This window comes from Acromyrmex echinatior, chromosome 1 (assembly GCF_024713525.1).
Source record: "Acromyrmex echinatior isolate Ae372 chromosome 1, ASM2471352v2, whole genome shotgun sequence".
In the NCBI taxonomy this organism is placed as follows: domain Eukaryota; kingdom Metazoa; phylum Arthropoda; class Insecta; order Hymenoptera; family Formicidae; genus Acromyrmex; species Acromyrmex echinatior.
This window is the reverse complement of record NC_141852.1, coordinates 14,265,697-14,283,846: the sequence shown is the minus strand read 5'-3', so window position 1 is coordinate 14,283,846 and position 18,150 is coordinate 14,265,697. Positions and strand designations below refer to the sequence as shown.

Here is an 18,150-nt window from a genome sequence, read left to right as displayed (position 1 = left end):
AGCAAGTTAAAAAAAATCATGATTTTTTTTCAAAATATATACATCATTAAAAATAATTTTATACCTTCATGGGCAAAAATCGGCCTCTTTTAACATTCTCCTTTATACTACAAAACTGTACTTGCACATCAAAACAAATGCAAAATATTTTTACCGTGTAGAATCCTTTTGTATTTTTCATTTTTTCTAGCGTTATGAAGAAATTAGGAAGCAAAATTAACTTTTCAAAAATCTTATAAAAGATTCTCTAGATAGATTTGAAACATTATTATTATTCTATTATTTTACATCTTATAGAAGAAAATTGTAACTGTCGGTTTGTGATTATTTTTAGAGAAAAATTTATGCGGAAAATATGCGGGACTATTTTAAAAAAGAGGTAAAACATGAGAAATCATACAAGCTCGCCGGACAAAAAACAGAAATTCATATATTTCTATAAATTAAAAAAATTTCTCATGCCAATGGCGGTGAAAAACGAAAGATATTAACTATCATCAGAAGCGATAAACTATCGATGATAATGCTAAGTTTGACCTTGTTTTAATGTTTCCACGAGCATTTTGTCGGGGGAAGGTGAGAAGACGAGGACAATGCTGCAATCTCTGCCAGTCCTACAGGACGATACCATTAAATACGGCACGTACAAAGAGTGCCTGTGTTCGAGTAACGATTCGAAACAGCTGTGCGAGCCCTTTAATAACGATAAAGAGGGTTTCCTGGGCAAGTATACTACTCAGTGGTTTGTCATTATTTTTCAAGAGGAGCTACGAGCGTACGCAAATTTTTCGATTCTGCCAGGAATCGAACCTGGGATCTCTAGTATAGCAAACCTATCATGGAACAAAGTCGGATTCCGATCGAAATTATTTCATTTTCCCCAGAAAACACAATAAAAATCTAGGGAATAATTGAATAATTCCAATTCGAATCCATTCCGTTTTTCCATGATAGGTGTCCAGTGCGTTGTCCGCTACAACAGCTCGCGCTCTCTTGATTTAGCTTGTTATAATATTTTCTTGGAGAGATTAATTATCTTTACATGTTTTAGTGGAAATTTAGACAGTGAAAATTTGGAACGTAAATAGTTAGTCTAAAAGATTTTGTTCTATTTAGAGAATATCCATACATAATATAAAAACTATTTCATTTACTATGTTTTAAGATTTGCAAAGTTTACGGCAAAGTATTTTGGTATTTTTTATTATATAAGCATCGATAATTATAGATATAGTATGTTTACGATATTATAATTTAGGTAAATGCACAAAAAATTTAAATTACATGTACATGTAAATCTAATGAGGACACTATGTTGAAATAATCAATTATAAAATATTCTAGGATATTTAATATAAATTTTACAAAGTAATATATAAATATGAATATAAATACTGCATCTGTGATGCAGTATTAAGCTCTACTTGACAATCAAAGAGACGAGGACGCCATACGTGTAACATAATCTTATCATGTTAAGATGATTCAACTAAAATCAATTGAAATATATATCACTTGTCTTATTCTGCAAGAATGTTCCTAATTTCTAGCTTTGCATTGTATTTTTATGACTAAATTTGCGCATATTTACGAGATTTATTATGATATCATAAATTTAATGATATCAATATTGTACATTTTTATTGATTGGTCATCAAAATCTGTATAAATTCTAATTTATCAAATATGATAACTTATCGACAGGGATTGAATATCAATAGAGCAACACATTTTTACATTATCGACATTGGATAATATCACAATAATATTAAAATAATCTTTTTTTATTAATCGTGATAAATTCAATTTTAATTTATAAATTAAAATATATTTTATTAATTATGATTTTTGTACAACTATAAAAGTATTTATATAAAAAGTATTTAATTGTAATAACTGAAAAGTCTATAATATGCACATCTCCGTCGTTATGGTAGAATTTAGTGAATAAACCTACAAAAGAGAAAGACAGAAATCGATGAAATTATTTTTTACTTATTTGAAATTTTTTTAACGCATAATGCATAGTGCATAAGCAAATCAACCAATCAAAATCCTTTCTTTCCAACCATTTTACAGAAAAGCAGAATTTTAATTGGTCGATTCGCTTGTACATCATTTATAATGCGTTATGAAAAAGTCTGTACAGCGACTTTTACATGTTACATTGATTCTTCTCCCTTTAAAAAGTACATTGCATGCAAAAATTGCGATTGCATTCACCGTTCCTTTATTAAACTGCTCATAGAAGTCGGCTATCGGTTGATGCTTATAAACGAAATGGTTAAGGTATTTCTGATGTTGCTTCTGTTGCTCAGCAAGTCGCAAATTCTTCTCCACAATTTTCTTATTGAGCTCCCTAGAAGAATACAAATACAATGTAGCATTTAAAGTGTTATTTACGTGTACTGAAATATAAAAGAATTCATTAATATCGAAGAATTTTTAAAGGAGCAAGTTAAAAAAATCACGGTTTTTATTCAAAATATATGTCATTAAAAATAATCTTGTTATATAAAATATATTTAATGATATTTAAAGATGAAAATTAAATATGAAATTATTTTAAGATCTTACGATTTTTTTATTTAATTCGTGATCATGCAAATATGCGGCTTGAAGATGCGAATCCATTAAGAGAGCCCAAGACTCTTTGAGGCTTTTCTCTTCCAATTTAATTTTCTGTAAAAAACAAGTTTTCTTATATTCTTAAAATTAATAGCTCTGTGTAGATTTAAAAGAGCCGATAAATATCTGAAATACATCAAATAAAGAAACTTTATTTTAAACACATGTACATTAATAATACGTGTAATGAATCAGCCGTGAAATCAATTATAATCAATGACGCATATACAGTCTTTGTGTACTGTTGACACTTACAAGATGATTATATGCATAATTAATATCTGATTTGCAAAATTTTTACTCGAAATCGGAATCTTTTTTAACATTTTCCATTATATTGAATAGTTAAAAAGAGGTATACTGAAAAAATGTGTGTGTGTATGTGTGTGTATTAAATTTTAATAAATATTTAAACATATTAACTAAATATTTATTAAATGTAAACATACATTTATTTGGTATAAGTACCATTAATTTGATTTGACTATCATTTTTTTAGTAAATATTTATTTACTATAAGTAAATGTTAACATTATTATCGAAAAAATGTATATTAAGATTTAAATTTTTTTTTAGATCAGTGTAGATTGATAAAATTGTTGATATGTTAAAGCGTAATTCTTCTGCTCATATTCATGTATCTCCTTCATTTGTTGCAACTGAGCCTTTCAATTCGTCATGCCCTTATATCGGTTCGTCAATAGCTTGTGCTCTCGGCCTGTTCCCTAGCCTCAATAAGGAAATCTCCAGTCACGTGATTATCGTAGATTTCCGCTTTTTTGTCCTCGTCATCTTGAACGGCTTCGCAGTGACCGCGATGCTGCTGTTCCTCCGCCTGAAATTAATCGAGCGGAAATAAATTCCGCTAAACCATTCACATCGCGGAGCATTGAAGGATATAAGGGCCAGGGAAGTGGAACCTGGTAAGAGAGAAGAATTAATGCTGAGTTAAAAATACAGCGGAAGGAAATAGAGAGAGGAGTAAAAAAGAAATCAACTTTATTATGGTTATCGAGGCAAATTATCGTAGTACTTTGCACAATGATGTTATAAAGTTTATTCATCGACCATGAAAGAATCGCGTAGGCAACTTTTTTTATATTCCACGAGATAGAATGCATGGACTGCGCAAAAACATAGTGCGGTGTCTTTTATTATGTGTATCTACCGCCGATTTATTATTATAATTGCTTTTGATCACATTTATTCTCCTTGAGAAAGTTAATATCGCACATTGAAACGTTTACAATCTCTGAAAAAGGAAAAAGCATCCTGGCAATGACAGTAGCGTAAATTATAATTGTTTCAATTCTTCATATAGTTGTAATTTTGTAATATTTAAATGCATGAAATTTTGTTTAAAAAATTTTGGGTTAGTATTTATTTGTATCATTCTCAATTTTCTTCCCTCAGAAATAATAATCACCTACTGCAATAGTATACCTTATAAAAAATATTTTATACACTGACACTGACGAAATACTATTAAAGACGGTTAGCGTTAATAGAAGTTTGCGTGACTGTTAAAATTTAAGTGATTAAGGTCCGGTTGCACCAACGTTACTTTGATTTTAAGAAAACTCTCTCTATCTCGTTTTAAAGCAAAAAAGAGAGAGAGAGACAGAGAGTTTTAAGCTTCACTTGTGCAATCGGGCCTAAGAGTAAGAAACTAGACGGTACTATTTTCATAGTTTATTGGTTTCGTAGCTACTGTATATATATATATATATATATATATATATATATATATATGTTTAAAACTTAATAATACTCGTTTTTTATTTAAAATTGTGTTTTTAATGTCATAATCCGAATTTAATTAGCAATAGAAATGATAACTGCACAGAAAAAATGATAATTTTTCAACAATATACATATTATATTAATCAGAATTCTGATTATTTTAACTAAAATTTTAGTAAACGAGCAATTCTGATTCGTCCATTTTTAATCAAAAATTGTTTTCAATGTACCAGTGTTAAAATTTTTGTGTTGGATTTTTAACATATTTGAGTGTTAGTTTAATGTAATGTAATTATTATCTGAATATTTTATATTAAATTGATATTTGATATCTTAGTATCATTTGATATCTTAAAATAACATAATTTATGAGTAAATAAACAAACATAAAAATAATATATAATTTTAATACATAAATTCTAAGATAAATGGATAAAATCTTTTAATTTTACATATTATAATGTTAATTTGATTAAAACTGCATATTTCATATTTGTTTCCAAATTGTGTCAAAATGTTGCATGTTGTGAGTTAACATTTACGTAAAGTTTGTGCTATATTAATCTATTTATATTGTTTTAAATTAACATAAAAACTTGAGTGCGCTATTTAGGACATGCGAAATATGTCAAATTCAATATGAATTTTTGTACTACATACATATTTTTGTTTTAAATAAATAATAATAAGGATATTATTTATGTCCCAATTTAAAATCAGTACTATTATTTATATAATAGTACATTATTGGTTGTTTTGTAATTTATTAATATTTAAAATCGTTACATGTACAAGATTTATTCTCTTAATATTTCATAATAAAATATCCCAGAGAACATTGAGACGTCTTATAAGACATCATAAAGATGTCCTAAAATTCATGAAACATATTTTTGAAGTCTAAAATACAATGCAGAGCTGGGAAATAGGAACTTGCAGAATAAGACGTGCGACATATATTTCAATTGATTTCAGTTAAATTATCTTAATCATGATAAGATTGTGTCATATTACACATATGATGTCTTCATCTCTTCGATTGTCAAGTAGAGCTTAATATATCACAGACGCAGTATTTATATTCATATTTACTTTGTATAAAATTTATATTAAATATCCTGGAATATTCTATAATTGTGATTATTTCAATATAGCGTTCTCATTAGATTTACATATGTATGTGTAGTTTAAACTTTTTATGCAATTACCTTAATCGTTAAAAACGTCATGAACATGCTATATCTACAATTATGCTTACATAATAAAAAAATAACAAAGTACTTTGCCGAATGTAAACCTTGCAAAGACGCGTTAAGACACAGTAAACGAAATAGTTTCTATATTATGTATGCATATCCATTAAATTTTAGAATAAAATCTTAGACTAACAATTTCCATTCAAAATTTCCATTAGAACATGTAAAGATAATTAATCTCTCCAAGAAAATAGGCTAAAACAAGCTAAATCACGAGATATTCATAATGTAAATAAGTCACTGCAAAAACTTTTTCTATTCTATGCACATTTTGATTATCTTCTCTTGCTAAAAAGAAAAATCACGCACGCTGAACAGTTTATTTATTGTCAGACGGACGGAGCGCCATGGCCAGAACTTGCTGCATCTGTATTCTAACATCTAGCTTCTTCTCCTCCGGCACCTGTCTGATGATTGGTAGCAGCGAAAGAAGAAACATCTTGTCGTAGTCATCCTCGTCGAGGGTAACGCGTTGACTGCTATGCGAGGAGAGGATGTCATGTATTTCGTTGTCGAAGGGCGTGAAGGATGTCTCGCACAGCTGTTTCGAATAACGCGGGCACACCTTGTACGAGGGTGTACCCGTCTGAAGATACTCGCGGCTACCTGTTATAGAGGTACCTGTTATAGAGGCACCACCGTGTGTAAGGGGATCGTACTCCTCGATCACGGGATTGTCCACCTCACCCTCGCTTTCCTCCGATTTGCAAGGAAGATTGATGCTCGTGGGAATCCTAAAACAAGATTTAACTTAGCGTTATTATCGATCGTTTGTCGCTTCTGACGACAGTTGATACCTTTTGTTCTCCACTGTTGGCATGAGGAATAATAATCGATCGAAGTACATGTACTTCTTCCGTTTTCGTCCGGCGGGCCCAGATTTGTGCGATTTCTGAAGTTTCAGTTCTTTCATAAAGTAATCTCGTATATTCCTCCATTTTCCGCGTAAATTTTTCTCTAAAAATAATTACAAACCAACAGTTACAATTTTCTTCTATAAGATGTAAAATAACAGAATAATAATAATGTTCATATATTTAGGGAATTTTTTATAAAATTTTTGAAAAATTTATTTTGCTTCCTAATTTTTTCGTTATCTAGAAAAAATGAAAAATACGAAGGGATTCTACACGGTAAAAATATTTTGTATTTGTTTTGACATAAGTACAAAAATTTTGTAGTAAAATTTTTTGCTGCATAGAATTCCTTCGTGTTCTTCATTTTTTAGTTAAAATTTTCTTGTTAAATTTTTAACATAATCAAATATTAATTTAATATGTAATTATGTTATTTAAATATTTTGTTAAATTGATATTGAACATTTCTTACAATTAGTTAAAATGACGTAATTTATAAATAAATGAACAAATAATAACAAATATATATAAATTTTTATATATATAGCTTTAACGGTAACAAAAAAAATATGTTTTACTGAAAAAATATACTTCCACAATTTGCTTCTAAATTGTGTCAATGTTATACTTTTTATATTAATTTTTATATAACGTAATATATTTGTGTAGTCATCCTATGATAACTACACAAGTCAAATTAATGCAAAAATTTGAAACCATTTGAATCATATAAAATATGTTAAATTTAACACAGATTTTACAATTGTGTAATTTTAATTATGTTCGTGTACATTGGGAGAAAAATTTTTAGATTTGTAACTATACATATAATTATATGTACACTCAAGTAGCATAACATCGCCTGTAAAGCGCTAAAAAATATATACACGTTTTAAACGCTTTGTAGACGCTGTGTGTTACTTGGGAATTACTATAATTATAGTTATTACTACTATAATGTTAATAATGATAACTATATGTGATACAGTTCTATCAATAAATATATATAATTGATATCGAAAATGATTACATAATTATTATTATATACCATAAAAATTATTACAATTACAATAATATAATATTTTATAATCATTTTTTAGAATAATTATATACTGATAGACTTCAAAAATAACTATGAATATTATAATTTAATCTATACATATATAGTTATTATTAACATTGTGGCAGTAATAACTATAATTTAATTATGATGGTCACAAATACTAAGAACTTTTTTTCTCAGTGAACAAATTATGATTTTAAAAGGAACAATAATGTATCAAAACATTTTTTTCATAAATATCTTCTTCAAACCTGATTTTAATAGAACCATGTTAAATTTTTAATTCAATTTAAGGGCATTTTAATAAGTAATTTATACTAAAAAATTTTTTTTTAATTTTTTAACTATTTTTTTAACATGTACATTAGATTTCAAATAACATTGATAGAATTAAATAATTTCAATGAATAATGTTTTCAGATTAAATATACGTTACAACACATACAGAGTCTAAAGGAAGGGACAACAGAAGTAATAAACCGACTCATTTACACTTCATTTGTAGTGCAGCTATATATCTGCACTCTAGAAGAAATATTTTGCCATGAAACTTGTTTTGGCTTATATTTTATGAAGCCTATTAAAAAGCCAAATTTTGCAATTTCGCTATTAAAAACAATATTTTATAATAAATAAAATGATGTAACTTCTTATTTACGATACAGAGATTCATTTTTATGATTATATTTTATCTTTTAGAATATTACGTCACACATGAGACCTTTTTGGTTTTCTTTTTTTAGAGCTATAAAGACACGTACAAAACCGGATTTTGCAAATTAATTCTTGAAAAGTTATATATAATAAATAAAATTGTATGCACCTAAGAGCACTATAGTATATATCAGGAAATATCAAAATGAATTTTTATTTTGCTTTTTTCTTAAAAAAAAAATCGCTCTGTATGAACCTTCAGGTGACCTTCTTGATTACGAATAGGTACTGCAATTAAAACGCTATATTCATGTAATATTTTAGTCATAATTTCAACATAAAAAAATTCATCTCCGTCTCCATAAGATCTATTTTTTTTAACTGAACTTCTTGCACGGTTCATCTTTTCTTTTTTCTTTCCAACGTGGAGAAAACAAGAAGAATGAACTGTGCAAGAACTTTAGCTAAAAAGAATAGGCCTATTGTCTATCCCGTCGATCCTCAAAGTAAAAATTTAGTAAAACACTATCTACAACAACGCCATCTAATTAATATGTCCAAACCGCATTGCGTTTTCCTCAATTCTCTCCATTTCCTTTATCAAAACTCGAGACCACGTGGAGACGTGTTTGTCCAAACCTTTTCCACTTAGATCATCGTTTTTTAATCTTTTTTAAAAACCTTTTCAATGAAATAGCTCTATTAATTCGATCGCGCGGAAAATATCGATTCGCGACAGTTCAAAGTTTTTGGATTTCCGCTGCAATTCGGTGTTTCGGCGGCTGAAGGAATCCGGATCGATCAATCGTGGTGCAGCCATATACCTTCGACGTTTCTCTCCTCGTCCGTCAAGCGCGCCCAATTCGGTACCATCACCTGGCAGACCTCGTCCCACGCGGTCATCTTGGCGTTACGGTCGTTGTACTCGCCGCGATTCACATCGTAGATCGCCGGCCGCCTTTCTATTTCCTCGATGAACCTCTCCGTGTCGAACATGTTCATAGATCCACCAAAAAAAATTCTTTTCTTCAATTATACTCGCTCGTGACTGTCCTTCCGCTTCGCAACTCGATCTTGCGCCTCGTGCAGATATAACTTCGATTCGATAGTACTTTCCAAAATATTTCTCAAAATGAAAGATCAATAAAGTCCCTATCGAACGAAAGTCTTTTAATGAGTTTTAGATAATGACAGTGGCGAAATAATCTTTCGAATTCTTCGCGGATAGTTCAAATTTTCGAAAAAGAGATCAAGATCGACGATGGAGCATTACCGATTCCTTCCAGCCACAAAGACCACGATGGTCACCGGGTTTGATTATTATTAATCGGTAATAATACGCGAAAGTGAATTTATCAAAATTAGCAAACGGAACAGCCGCTGTCGTGTTGCTCGTCCAGCGTTATCGTGTCGCGTCGTCGGCAGCGGCTTGCGCGTCACTGCGGAGAAACCGTTGCACGGCCAGCACGGCTTCGGGTATCATGGCGGCCCGGCGGCAAACGTGCGGTTGCGGTTGCGGAGCGGAATCTATGCCGCCCGCGACGTTGCCAGACCAGCGCCGGTCGGCGAGGCCGTTGAGGGCCGTGGTCGTGGGTCGAGTCGAGAGCAGGCCGAAAGAACGACGGAATCGCGTCGCCGCGCCGCGCGTGTACGCATACACGTGCGTACACACGCACACGCACACGCGCACGCGCACGCACACGGCCGCACGAGGCGTATGGAAATGTTCGCGCGCAGAAATTCACATCTCGGAAGTGCACCGGGCATCGCGCGTCAACAGATAGAAAAGACTGTTTTTTTCATGGTTTTTATGTCTCACAAGACATGGTCATACGTGTATATCATACAAGTCAAATCGAAAATATTGAATAGCTTCTCCTAATTGTTAGTTGTTAATTGATAGTGATAACGACTCATTTATTTCGAGACTCGAGTAACTTGTACATTTTAGTGAAAAATCTGGATTCGATTATTTTCTGAACTTGAGTCGAATAATTTGAGTATCAGATTAGAGATACAATCTAGACTTGACTAAATTAAAATCTTAGTATTCGAGTATCGGATGATTTAATATACAGGGTGTCCCAAAATAATCGCCAAATATTTCATGGATAGGTAGAGCGGATTAAACTGAGTCAAAAAGTCCTCTACCATTTTGCAATTTTCGTAATAGTTAACAAGATATTAATTATTAAAAATTTCTAAAAATTGGACTTTAATAATTTTTTACTTAAATACTATCAACTTTACAGAAAAACTGTAAGAGACAAAAATTATTAATTTTTTTCTCATAAAACTCTAAGAATTTTTTCAGAATTTTTCAACTTTTTAGTACTATATTTTCTTATTTTTACAAATATAAAAAAATACGACATTAAAAAATTTTGAAAAGATTCTAAAAAATTTCTTAGAATTTTATAAGAAAAAAACAATTTTTGTCTCTTGCAGTTTTTCTGTTGAAAATTGTAAAATGATAGAGGACTTTTCGATTTAGTTTAGTCCGCTCTACCTGCCCACGAAATATTTGACGATTATTTTGAGGCATCCTGTATATAAATTCCAATCAAACGAGATTAAAAAAATAGTGACCTTTGATTTTACTCACTTTCCTAAAAAACAAACTTCGTTTTTAGGATACTTTATAATTTTAGAGCAACTGCGCAATATACATATAGCTGGTTTCATTGTTTCATTTCTCTGTTCCTCTGTCATAAAACAGAACTCATAAAAGTATTACAAATCAGTACATAAAATCATAAAACTTAGATTAGTTTTTAGGAAAAACAGAATTAAATATGAACAGAAATAAATATTTATTCATCTATCAAAAACATTTATTAGAATTATGTCAATACAAAACACATAAGTTATAAATTTTATTAATAATATTCTTTCACATTCTTTTTAAACAAAATTAAAATTTCATTTAGAAAATATAATAGGAACTTTTGTTATTATTTTTGGAGTTGACAGAGTCCAGTTTTGGAACACACACTAATTTAATTCGAAAGTGCGAGTACAGTAATAAGTATTCCCATAATATTCGAAACTCGAGTTGATCGAGATCGATTTTGAGTTGCTCGAGTATCTTTAAGAATCCAATTTGAGTCCAAGATTCGAGTCATCGCATCGCTACATAATTGATACTTTATAATGCTTGCACTTTTTGCACTTATCATTTCGCATTCTTTCTTTTCAATGCCCGAATATATTTATCTCATTTTAAGTGTAAAAATTTTTGGGAATTTCGAGCAACGCGAACAGACTTAATAACTTTCGAAAGAGACTACCAGATTTCCATTTTTTTGCGGTAAAAAAACTTTTTTTTCACAGTTTTTATTTTTTCTGCCAGCACGCCTGTTCGTTTTAATTGCCAAATAAAATCGACAGAATCAAATAAATAAAAAGGCGCCAATATAATCGATGCTGGATTTTGATGCCTAATAATACATTTTATATAAATTTTAAATATATCTTCCAATAACATCAACTGTACAGTGATAATGTGTATCAGTTATTGAAAGAAATCCAATCATAAACTGAAATTGAAATAATAATACACAAGTTAAATTGATCGCCAATTTAATAATCATGCTAATAAACATCTTAAAATCGGAAACATAATTTCTTGAAGCATAGTTTCTTAAAGTTAAATACTAGTCGTAATAGAGTCATTAATAGCTTTCTAGAATCTCTCGGACTTCTATTTGCCGCGGCAACCTAATAAAAGAAGCATTTACCAGTAGAAATTACTATTAGACGTTTATAAGCATACAATTTAAAATGAATTAAGAGTTCTGTATTTCATTTTAGAATAATGATCCGTTAAATGTACATCTCGTTGTAATTTTCTGTAAAGTGCGAAACAAGTGCAAAAAGATTCCAACTATAAGATTCCAAGTAACATTAACATTTCGCGAATAGTAATAGCAGCAGAGATTAATAAAGTTAATAAAACGGTCCAAATCTAATTGCAAGTTGAATGAACAGTTTAACTAGAAAGCAAAACCTGAGACGTGGACAATACAAGAAAAAAAAAGAGTTAAAGAAGAAAGAAAAGAAAGTCTTTAAGGCTTTAAGTCTTAAAGTACTTTCTTTTCTTCCTAATATTTTAACTTTTTTTCTTGTATTATTATTTTAAGATTTAAGATAACAGCGAAACGGATATCTCGGATGTGGATACATGAAATTACCAAATGAATGAAGTAACGACGAAGTGAGTGCATCGAAATAAGAGGGGGACAACTTCATCCCGGCAGGGAGTTTCAAAAATAAAAGACGGTGAAAGTCATATTTTGGTACGACAAGTGGTAGAGTGAATGAACAAAGATATTGTATCTCGTTAAGCGACGTTTTCAATGAGATTTTAAAATATGAAACTTAAACTTTAAGCCTTAAGAAATTGACTAAGGCCTGTTTTTTTTTTCTAAGCACTGGGCTGCACTAAAACTCTCTTTCTCGCTTTCAACAAATATCAAATACATATATGTATGTATCTTACTTGAAGTTCCAAAAGTACATTAGTTCAGTTATAGAAAACAGATCTATAGATGATTATTTTTTTCACATTCGACTGTGATTGATCAATTTTTTATGGCTTAAGGCTTAAGCTTTAGCTTTACTTCTTAAAATTTCATTGTAGACGCCGCTTTATGCGTGTGATCTTGCCGTTCCTTGTGAATAATATAAAGATGTAAGGAACCAAATAAATATCCTCATGCCTCTTCCCGAGATGTTTTCCAAACAAAACAAAATGTCCTCGTGACGTCATGATTATTTATTTGTAGAATTATTTATTTTTTCATTTATAAATAAATAGAGAAAGAAGTTTCATCTTATTTCTTATTAATTGCTTCTTTTATTCATTTTGTAGATGAAAAATATTAATAAAACAGAGAATTTAATCGGATCCAAGCACACCTTTCTGATTGCATTCTGAAAATTAAAGAGTTAAAAGTAGAATTATTTTTGATAACTTTGACGATATGAACTGTGAAAAATGTATTTGTGCAAATAGAAAATAACAAAAATATATTTGTAAATATATTTATACATTTTTTTTATAACAATATATTATTATAATTAAATCAAATTAAACAAGAGAAATTCTATATTCAGTCAAAGTGGATTTTAAGGTCTCTTTCACCAATCTCATTAAGTTAACCGACAATTATATGAGACTCATTTATGCCCATTTCCAGCAATGTAGATTAACTTTAATCTCGGTTCAACTTATTCTTCGTCCTTTTCTAATCTTTAGAACTAGAAAAAGACAAAGAGTAAGTTGAACCGAGATTAAAGTTAATCTGCGTTGGTGGAAACGGGCCTTAAACCTAGTTTCACAATTCATGGTTAACTTTTAACTAAGGTTTAACTTATTTTAAATAATAATGAGTAATAGTGAGTAATAATGAGTTGTGAAACTGGGCCTAAATGAGCCCTATGTAACCGTCGGTTAACTTAATCGAGTGAAAGAGACCCTAAATGCTTAAATATTTCTGTGTAAATTTATATACATATCTGATTCTACAAATCGCGCGTCGAAATGTTTTTTGAAACGCAATCATGAGCAGAATCAGAATAATATGTCACATTATTGATTGACAAGCAATTTAATAATTTTTTATGTCAATAAATATTTTCAATATTAATATTCTGATATTAATGAGAATCTTAATTCTGCGAATAATTTATTACTAGCGTTTATTATTAATTAATTCGTTACTATTAACTATGTTAAATTAATTAATAAAATTATATATCTTTTATTCGACACAGTCTTCGAAGAACCAAAATTATACAATTATTATTTCAATATTTGAAAATTTTAATATCGAAGCTTCGAATCTTTAAAGTTGAAACAAACACCAGGCCAGTTAAAAGTTACTTTTCAATCATGAGTCATTTTAACGTCATTTCGACGTTATCGCGATTGTTCGGCTTGGTTTCCTTCAGGAGGAATTAAATGTCGTCATCGTCGATGTATCGGTGAACGCGCGTTCCAGCCGGTTCGCACCGAGAGATACACCCCTCGACGCGGCGAATGCGGAATTCGCGCCGCCGCGACGTTGCCAAGCCATCGTCGTTGGTGTCGGAATTCACGTGTTGCTACGCGACATCGTCGCCGTGTTCGACGAACGTTACGGCAACGTCGACGCGTTTCCACCGCACCGTTATCGACCGCGGCGGGCGTTGCGGATCGCGGCCGAAATCGACGCCACCGCGATCAGCAGCGCGTCATAATTTCAACGTTCCCCATATCCGCATCATTGAAACATTTCACATATTTCGACCGCTAAATTTTTTTGTTTATTCAAAGAAAATCGTTTGAATTGTTGTCCGTTTAAAAATCGCTTAGAATTGAAGATTAGATTAATCGAAGCAATATTTTCAACAGCGATGCAATATTCATATAGATAAAAAAATAGAATGCATTGTATAGAATAGAATGTAAACTGGACTCCATTTTCGAATAAATTATGTGATAATTTATCCGAACTACTGGATAAACAAACGAGTAAAAGAATAAGAGCATAAGAGAATAAGGGAATAAGACAATGAGCTGAAGTTTACCGAAAGATACAATTCAGCCTAAAGTACCAACGTTTTTTATTCATTAAAAGAGAGTTAAGCAAATAAATTACTATAAAATAGAAAAAGTAATGAAAAATCGAACATTTCGTCAGTATGAAGGATAATTATTGAAAGGTCAAACAATTTTATATTCCTATTTGTACACAAGAAATATAATATTCTAAAAAATAGAAATGTCAATAAAATAATCAATTTGATATGAATTTGGACCAATAAAAATAAATCTAATTAAATAAGAGAAATCCTAATTCGATCAAAGCAGACTTTTGTGGTTAGATATTTCTGTTATGAGTATATTTATATCTGATTCTATGTTAGTAATAATGGTAATAACAACCAGAATAATAATAATAACAATAACAACAATAATATAATAATAACTACAAAATAATAATAATTCGGTACTTCACACAGTCGATTGCAATCGATATTTTGATTGTAAATTTGGTAGATAAATTTCAATCTGTAAAAAATAAATACAACTTAATACGACTTCTAATAAAAACTTATTAAAGCTTTCACAAATATGCAAATTTTTTTTCAGATTTTCATGCAGTTTGGAACAATATAAAAATTTGCATTGAAAGACCCAGATTAGTGATGAAAAATATAAAATTTCTCATGATCGACAAAGGGATATAAAAAAGAAACAATATGAATAAATAAAGATACGGAGATAAATTGTTTCTCTGCAAAAGTTCTCTTTTATCGGAAAGCTAGACAAGTTGTAGATTCGTCGCGATGTGAATTTCACGTGCGAACGTCGTGACAAATGGGACTTCCGCGCGCACGAATGTATGAATCGAAATATAAATAATACAACACGACACACTCACATGCGTAAGTAGGACTTTGAGCGCAATTACGAGGATTACAAGGGATTGTAAGTGCCCATTAGCCGCTTATTCGAACGCAGGAACGATTCGCCGTTAAGTCGCGCGCATTGATCCACCGACCAATGAGATGCGGGCATTCGTATCGTCCGATGTACGTCTCGCATCACGCATGTCAAGTTTGAGGAGGTAGCATACCTTCGACTTTGCACCGTTCTTGAACTTCGAATTAGCCCGTATATCTGAAAGCGTTTAGCGTCACGTATTCAGAAGAATTGGCTTAAGTTATTAACGTTCAATAACAACAGATTAGATAGTTAATAAGAAGAAAGTTAGGAGTCGATGCCGTAAACAATACGTAAATTGTAATAAACAATTCTTTAATAGTTGTAACTTTAACTTTGTATGTAGTTTAACTATTAAAGCATTTTTTATTATTACAATTTATTATCATTGTTTACTCATTGTCGACTCTTAACCTCCTAATTCTTTTTAACTATCAATCTGTTTTTATTGAATTTTGGAAATCCTGTTACTGTATTCATTATTGGTACTAATATTATTGAGCGATTCCCGTGATGACCTCGTGAACTTTCTTACCGCGCGATGCAGATAGAAATTTTATAAATAGAGCCTGTCCTCAAACGATTTTCAAAATTCGGAAAAATAGTATCCAAAACACATAATCACAATAAAATTAAGATAACGTCAAATCCCACACATGGATTCATTGCAACAATATTGTAGCAACATTGCAATGTTCCCGTAATATTGCAGCAATATTGGAGCAATGTTGCTGCGAGCTTTTATGCTGTATGGGATAAAAATAAGTTATAGTGATGTCATTCGATTTACTTTTGACGATTTTGTGATGAATTCTTCATATGTTTTTAAATTGACTTTAATTAAGAAATCACTTAAAATCATGTCAAGAATTTATCACAAAATGATCGTTAAAACTGTATTGAATATCATTACAGATTTTCCTAAAATGACCTCTTAATTTCATTTTGATCTTATTATAATTTATGTTCTGTATAATTTATATTCTTAATACGGTCTCCTTGTATAGGATACTATTTCACTTTGATTTATACTGTCTAATTTATCTGCCTCATTCTATTAATGTTAATTCAGATTACGAACCACAGACAATTACCAAATCGATGAGACTTAGAATTGATCAATCAGATACTTTCAATCGTTTTTTTTTGTTCTAATGGATCGAATTTTAATCTTCAATTCGCAATTTTCGATTTATAATCTGGATCTGATATAAGCCTAGCGATTGCTTGTGTTAAATGTATGTGTACGACTTACCGGCCATTTTTGTAAATATATCGGTTCCTTAGGAAAGTCGTTCGTTTATGGAAAATATGCAGTGTTTACGAAGAAAGAAATTGTTTATACATGCGAATAGAAACTCGGTCTCCTTCGTTTGAATAATTTGTATGTTGGGTGTTTTTAACTTAAGCATTTAATCTCTTGCATTATTGACTTATTTTCACTTATTTCTTTGAAGTCTTATTATTCGAGATAGATATTGTTAAGATATCTTTGTTGGTTTAAATAATACGGCAAAACGTCAGGGAAAAATTATTTCAAAGGGACAATATTACGAAATATTACGAAATATTATGAAATAAGCAACACATTTTCTTAGGCTTATTTATTGTGATTTCAAGATTATGAATTTAAATTTAAAAAATGAAATTATGATTTTTTTACGCAATGTGATTCTTTTAATTATTTTGTATAAAGAACTACTAAGATAGAACTGTAAAAAAATCGATAATGTATGACGTGTATATCATTTATGAAATACTTTCTACTTTATTTTCGCACAAATTTTAATATGAAATATAAAATTTTCCGTAAATTATTCATATCTTTATTATCTTAATACTTTTATGTACAGAATAATGAAATAAATCAATGGTGTATAAATAGTTGGTGTCAAATATACGTATACTTAAAAAAAAAAAAAAAAATATATATATATATATATATATATATATGTATACAATTGCATAATTTTTTTAAAAAAGTTATGTTTTCGTTATTAAAAAATAAACACAGTTCATTTTTTAAATAGCCAATCTTTTTTTTTTGATATTTCATATCATTAAAAACAACAGAGATACTTTAAGTGTCCGAATTAGAAGAAACGTATATCTATGAATGGTTTCGAATTTAGAGTTCCAAAAGCCAGGAATTATTAAGTCATTAGTCTTAATAAGCATGCAAAACTTAATTATTTGAAATATTAATTTTTACATCAGTATTGTCGAATGGTTTTTATGTAATTTTGGGCAAAATTGTTGTCTGAAAATTACAGCTAAGATATTTACGATTCTTCCGATTAACGTCATCAACATCATATACTGAAATAATAATAAATCACTGTAATAATCAATGCTTGATCAACGTATATGCGTAATCAATATATAATAACACATTGTAGTAACTTTATATACAATTTATTTATTCTAAATTTATTCTAAAAGTAAATGTAAAATGTG

General features: G+C 30.1%; 1 protein-coding gene across 1 annotated transcript; it reads right to left on the bottom strand.

Annotated features, from left to right (window-relative positions):
* Positions 1-5,115: 5,115 nt before the first annotated feature.
* On the bottom strand, positions 5,116-10,255 carry LOC105146930 (Dorsal interacting protein 3). The gene is made up of 3 exons (XM_011057579.2): positions 9,026-10,255; positions 6,425-6,584; positions 5,116-6,361 (listed from the first exon to the last, which is right to left on the bottom strand). The coding sequence occupies exons 1-3, from the start codon at positions 9,201-9,203 to the stop codon at positions 5,947-5,949; spliced, it is 753 nt and encodes a 250-aa protein (XP_011055881.1). The 5' UTR covers positions 9,204-10,255; the 3' UTR covers positions 5,116-5,946.
* Between the last annotated feature and the right edge of the window lie 7,895 nt (positions 10,256-18,150).

Excerpts from the sequence above, each read along its gene's own strand:
- LOC105146930 (XM_011057579.2), bottom strand. The coding sequence starts at position 9,203 with ATGAACATGTTCGACACGGAGAGGTTCATCGAGGAAATAGAAAGGCGG. Across the intron at positions 6,585-9,025 it reads CGAGGAGAGAAACGTCGAAG|AGAAAAATTTACGCGGAAAA; the intron begins GTATATGGCTGC and ends AATTATTTTTAG. Across the intron at positions 6,362-6,424 it reads CCAACAGTGGAGAACAAAAG|GATTCCCACGAGCATCAATC; the intron begins GTATCAACTGTC and ends ATCTTGTTTTAG.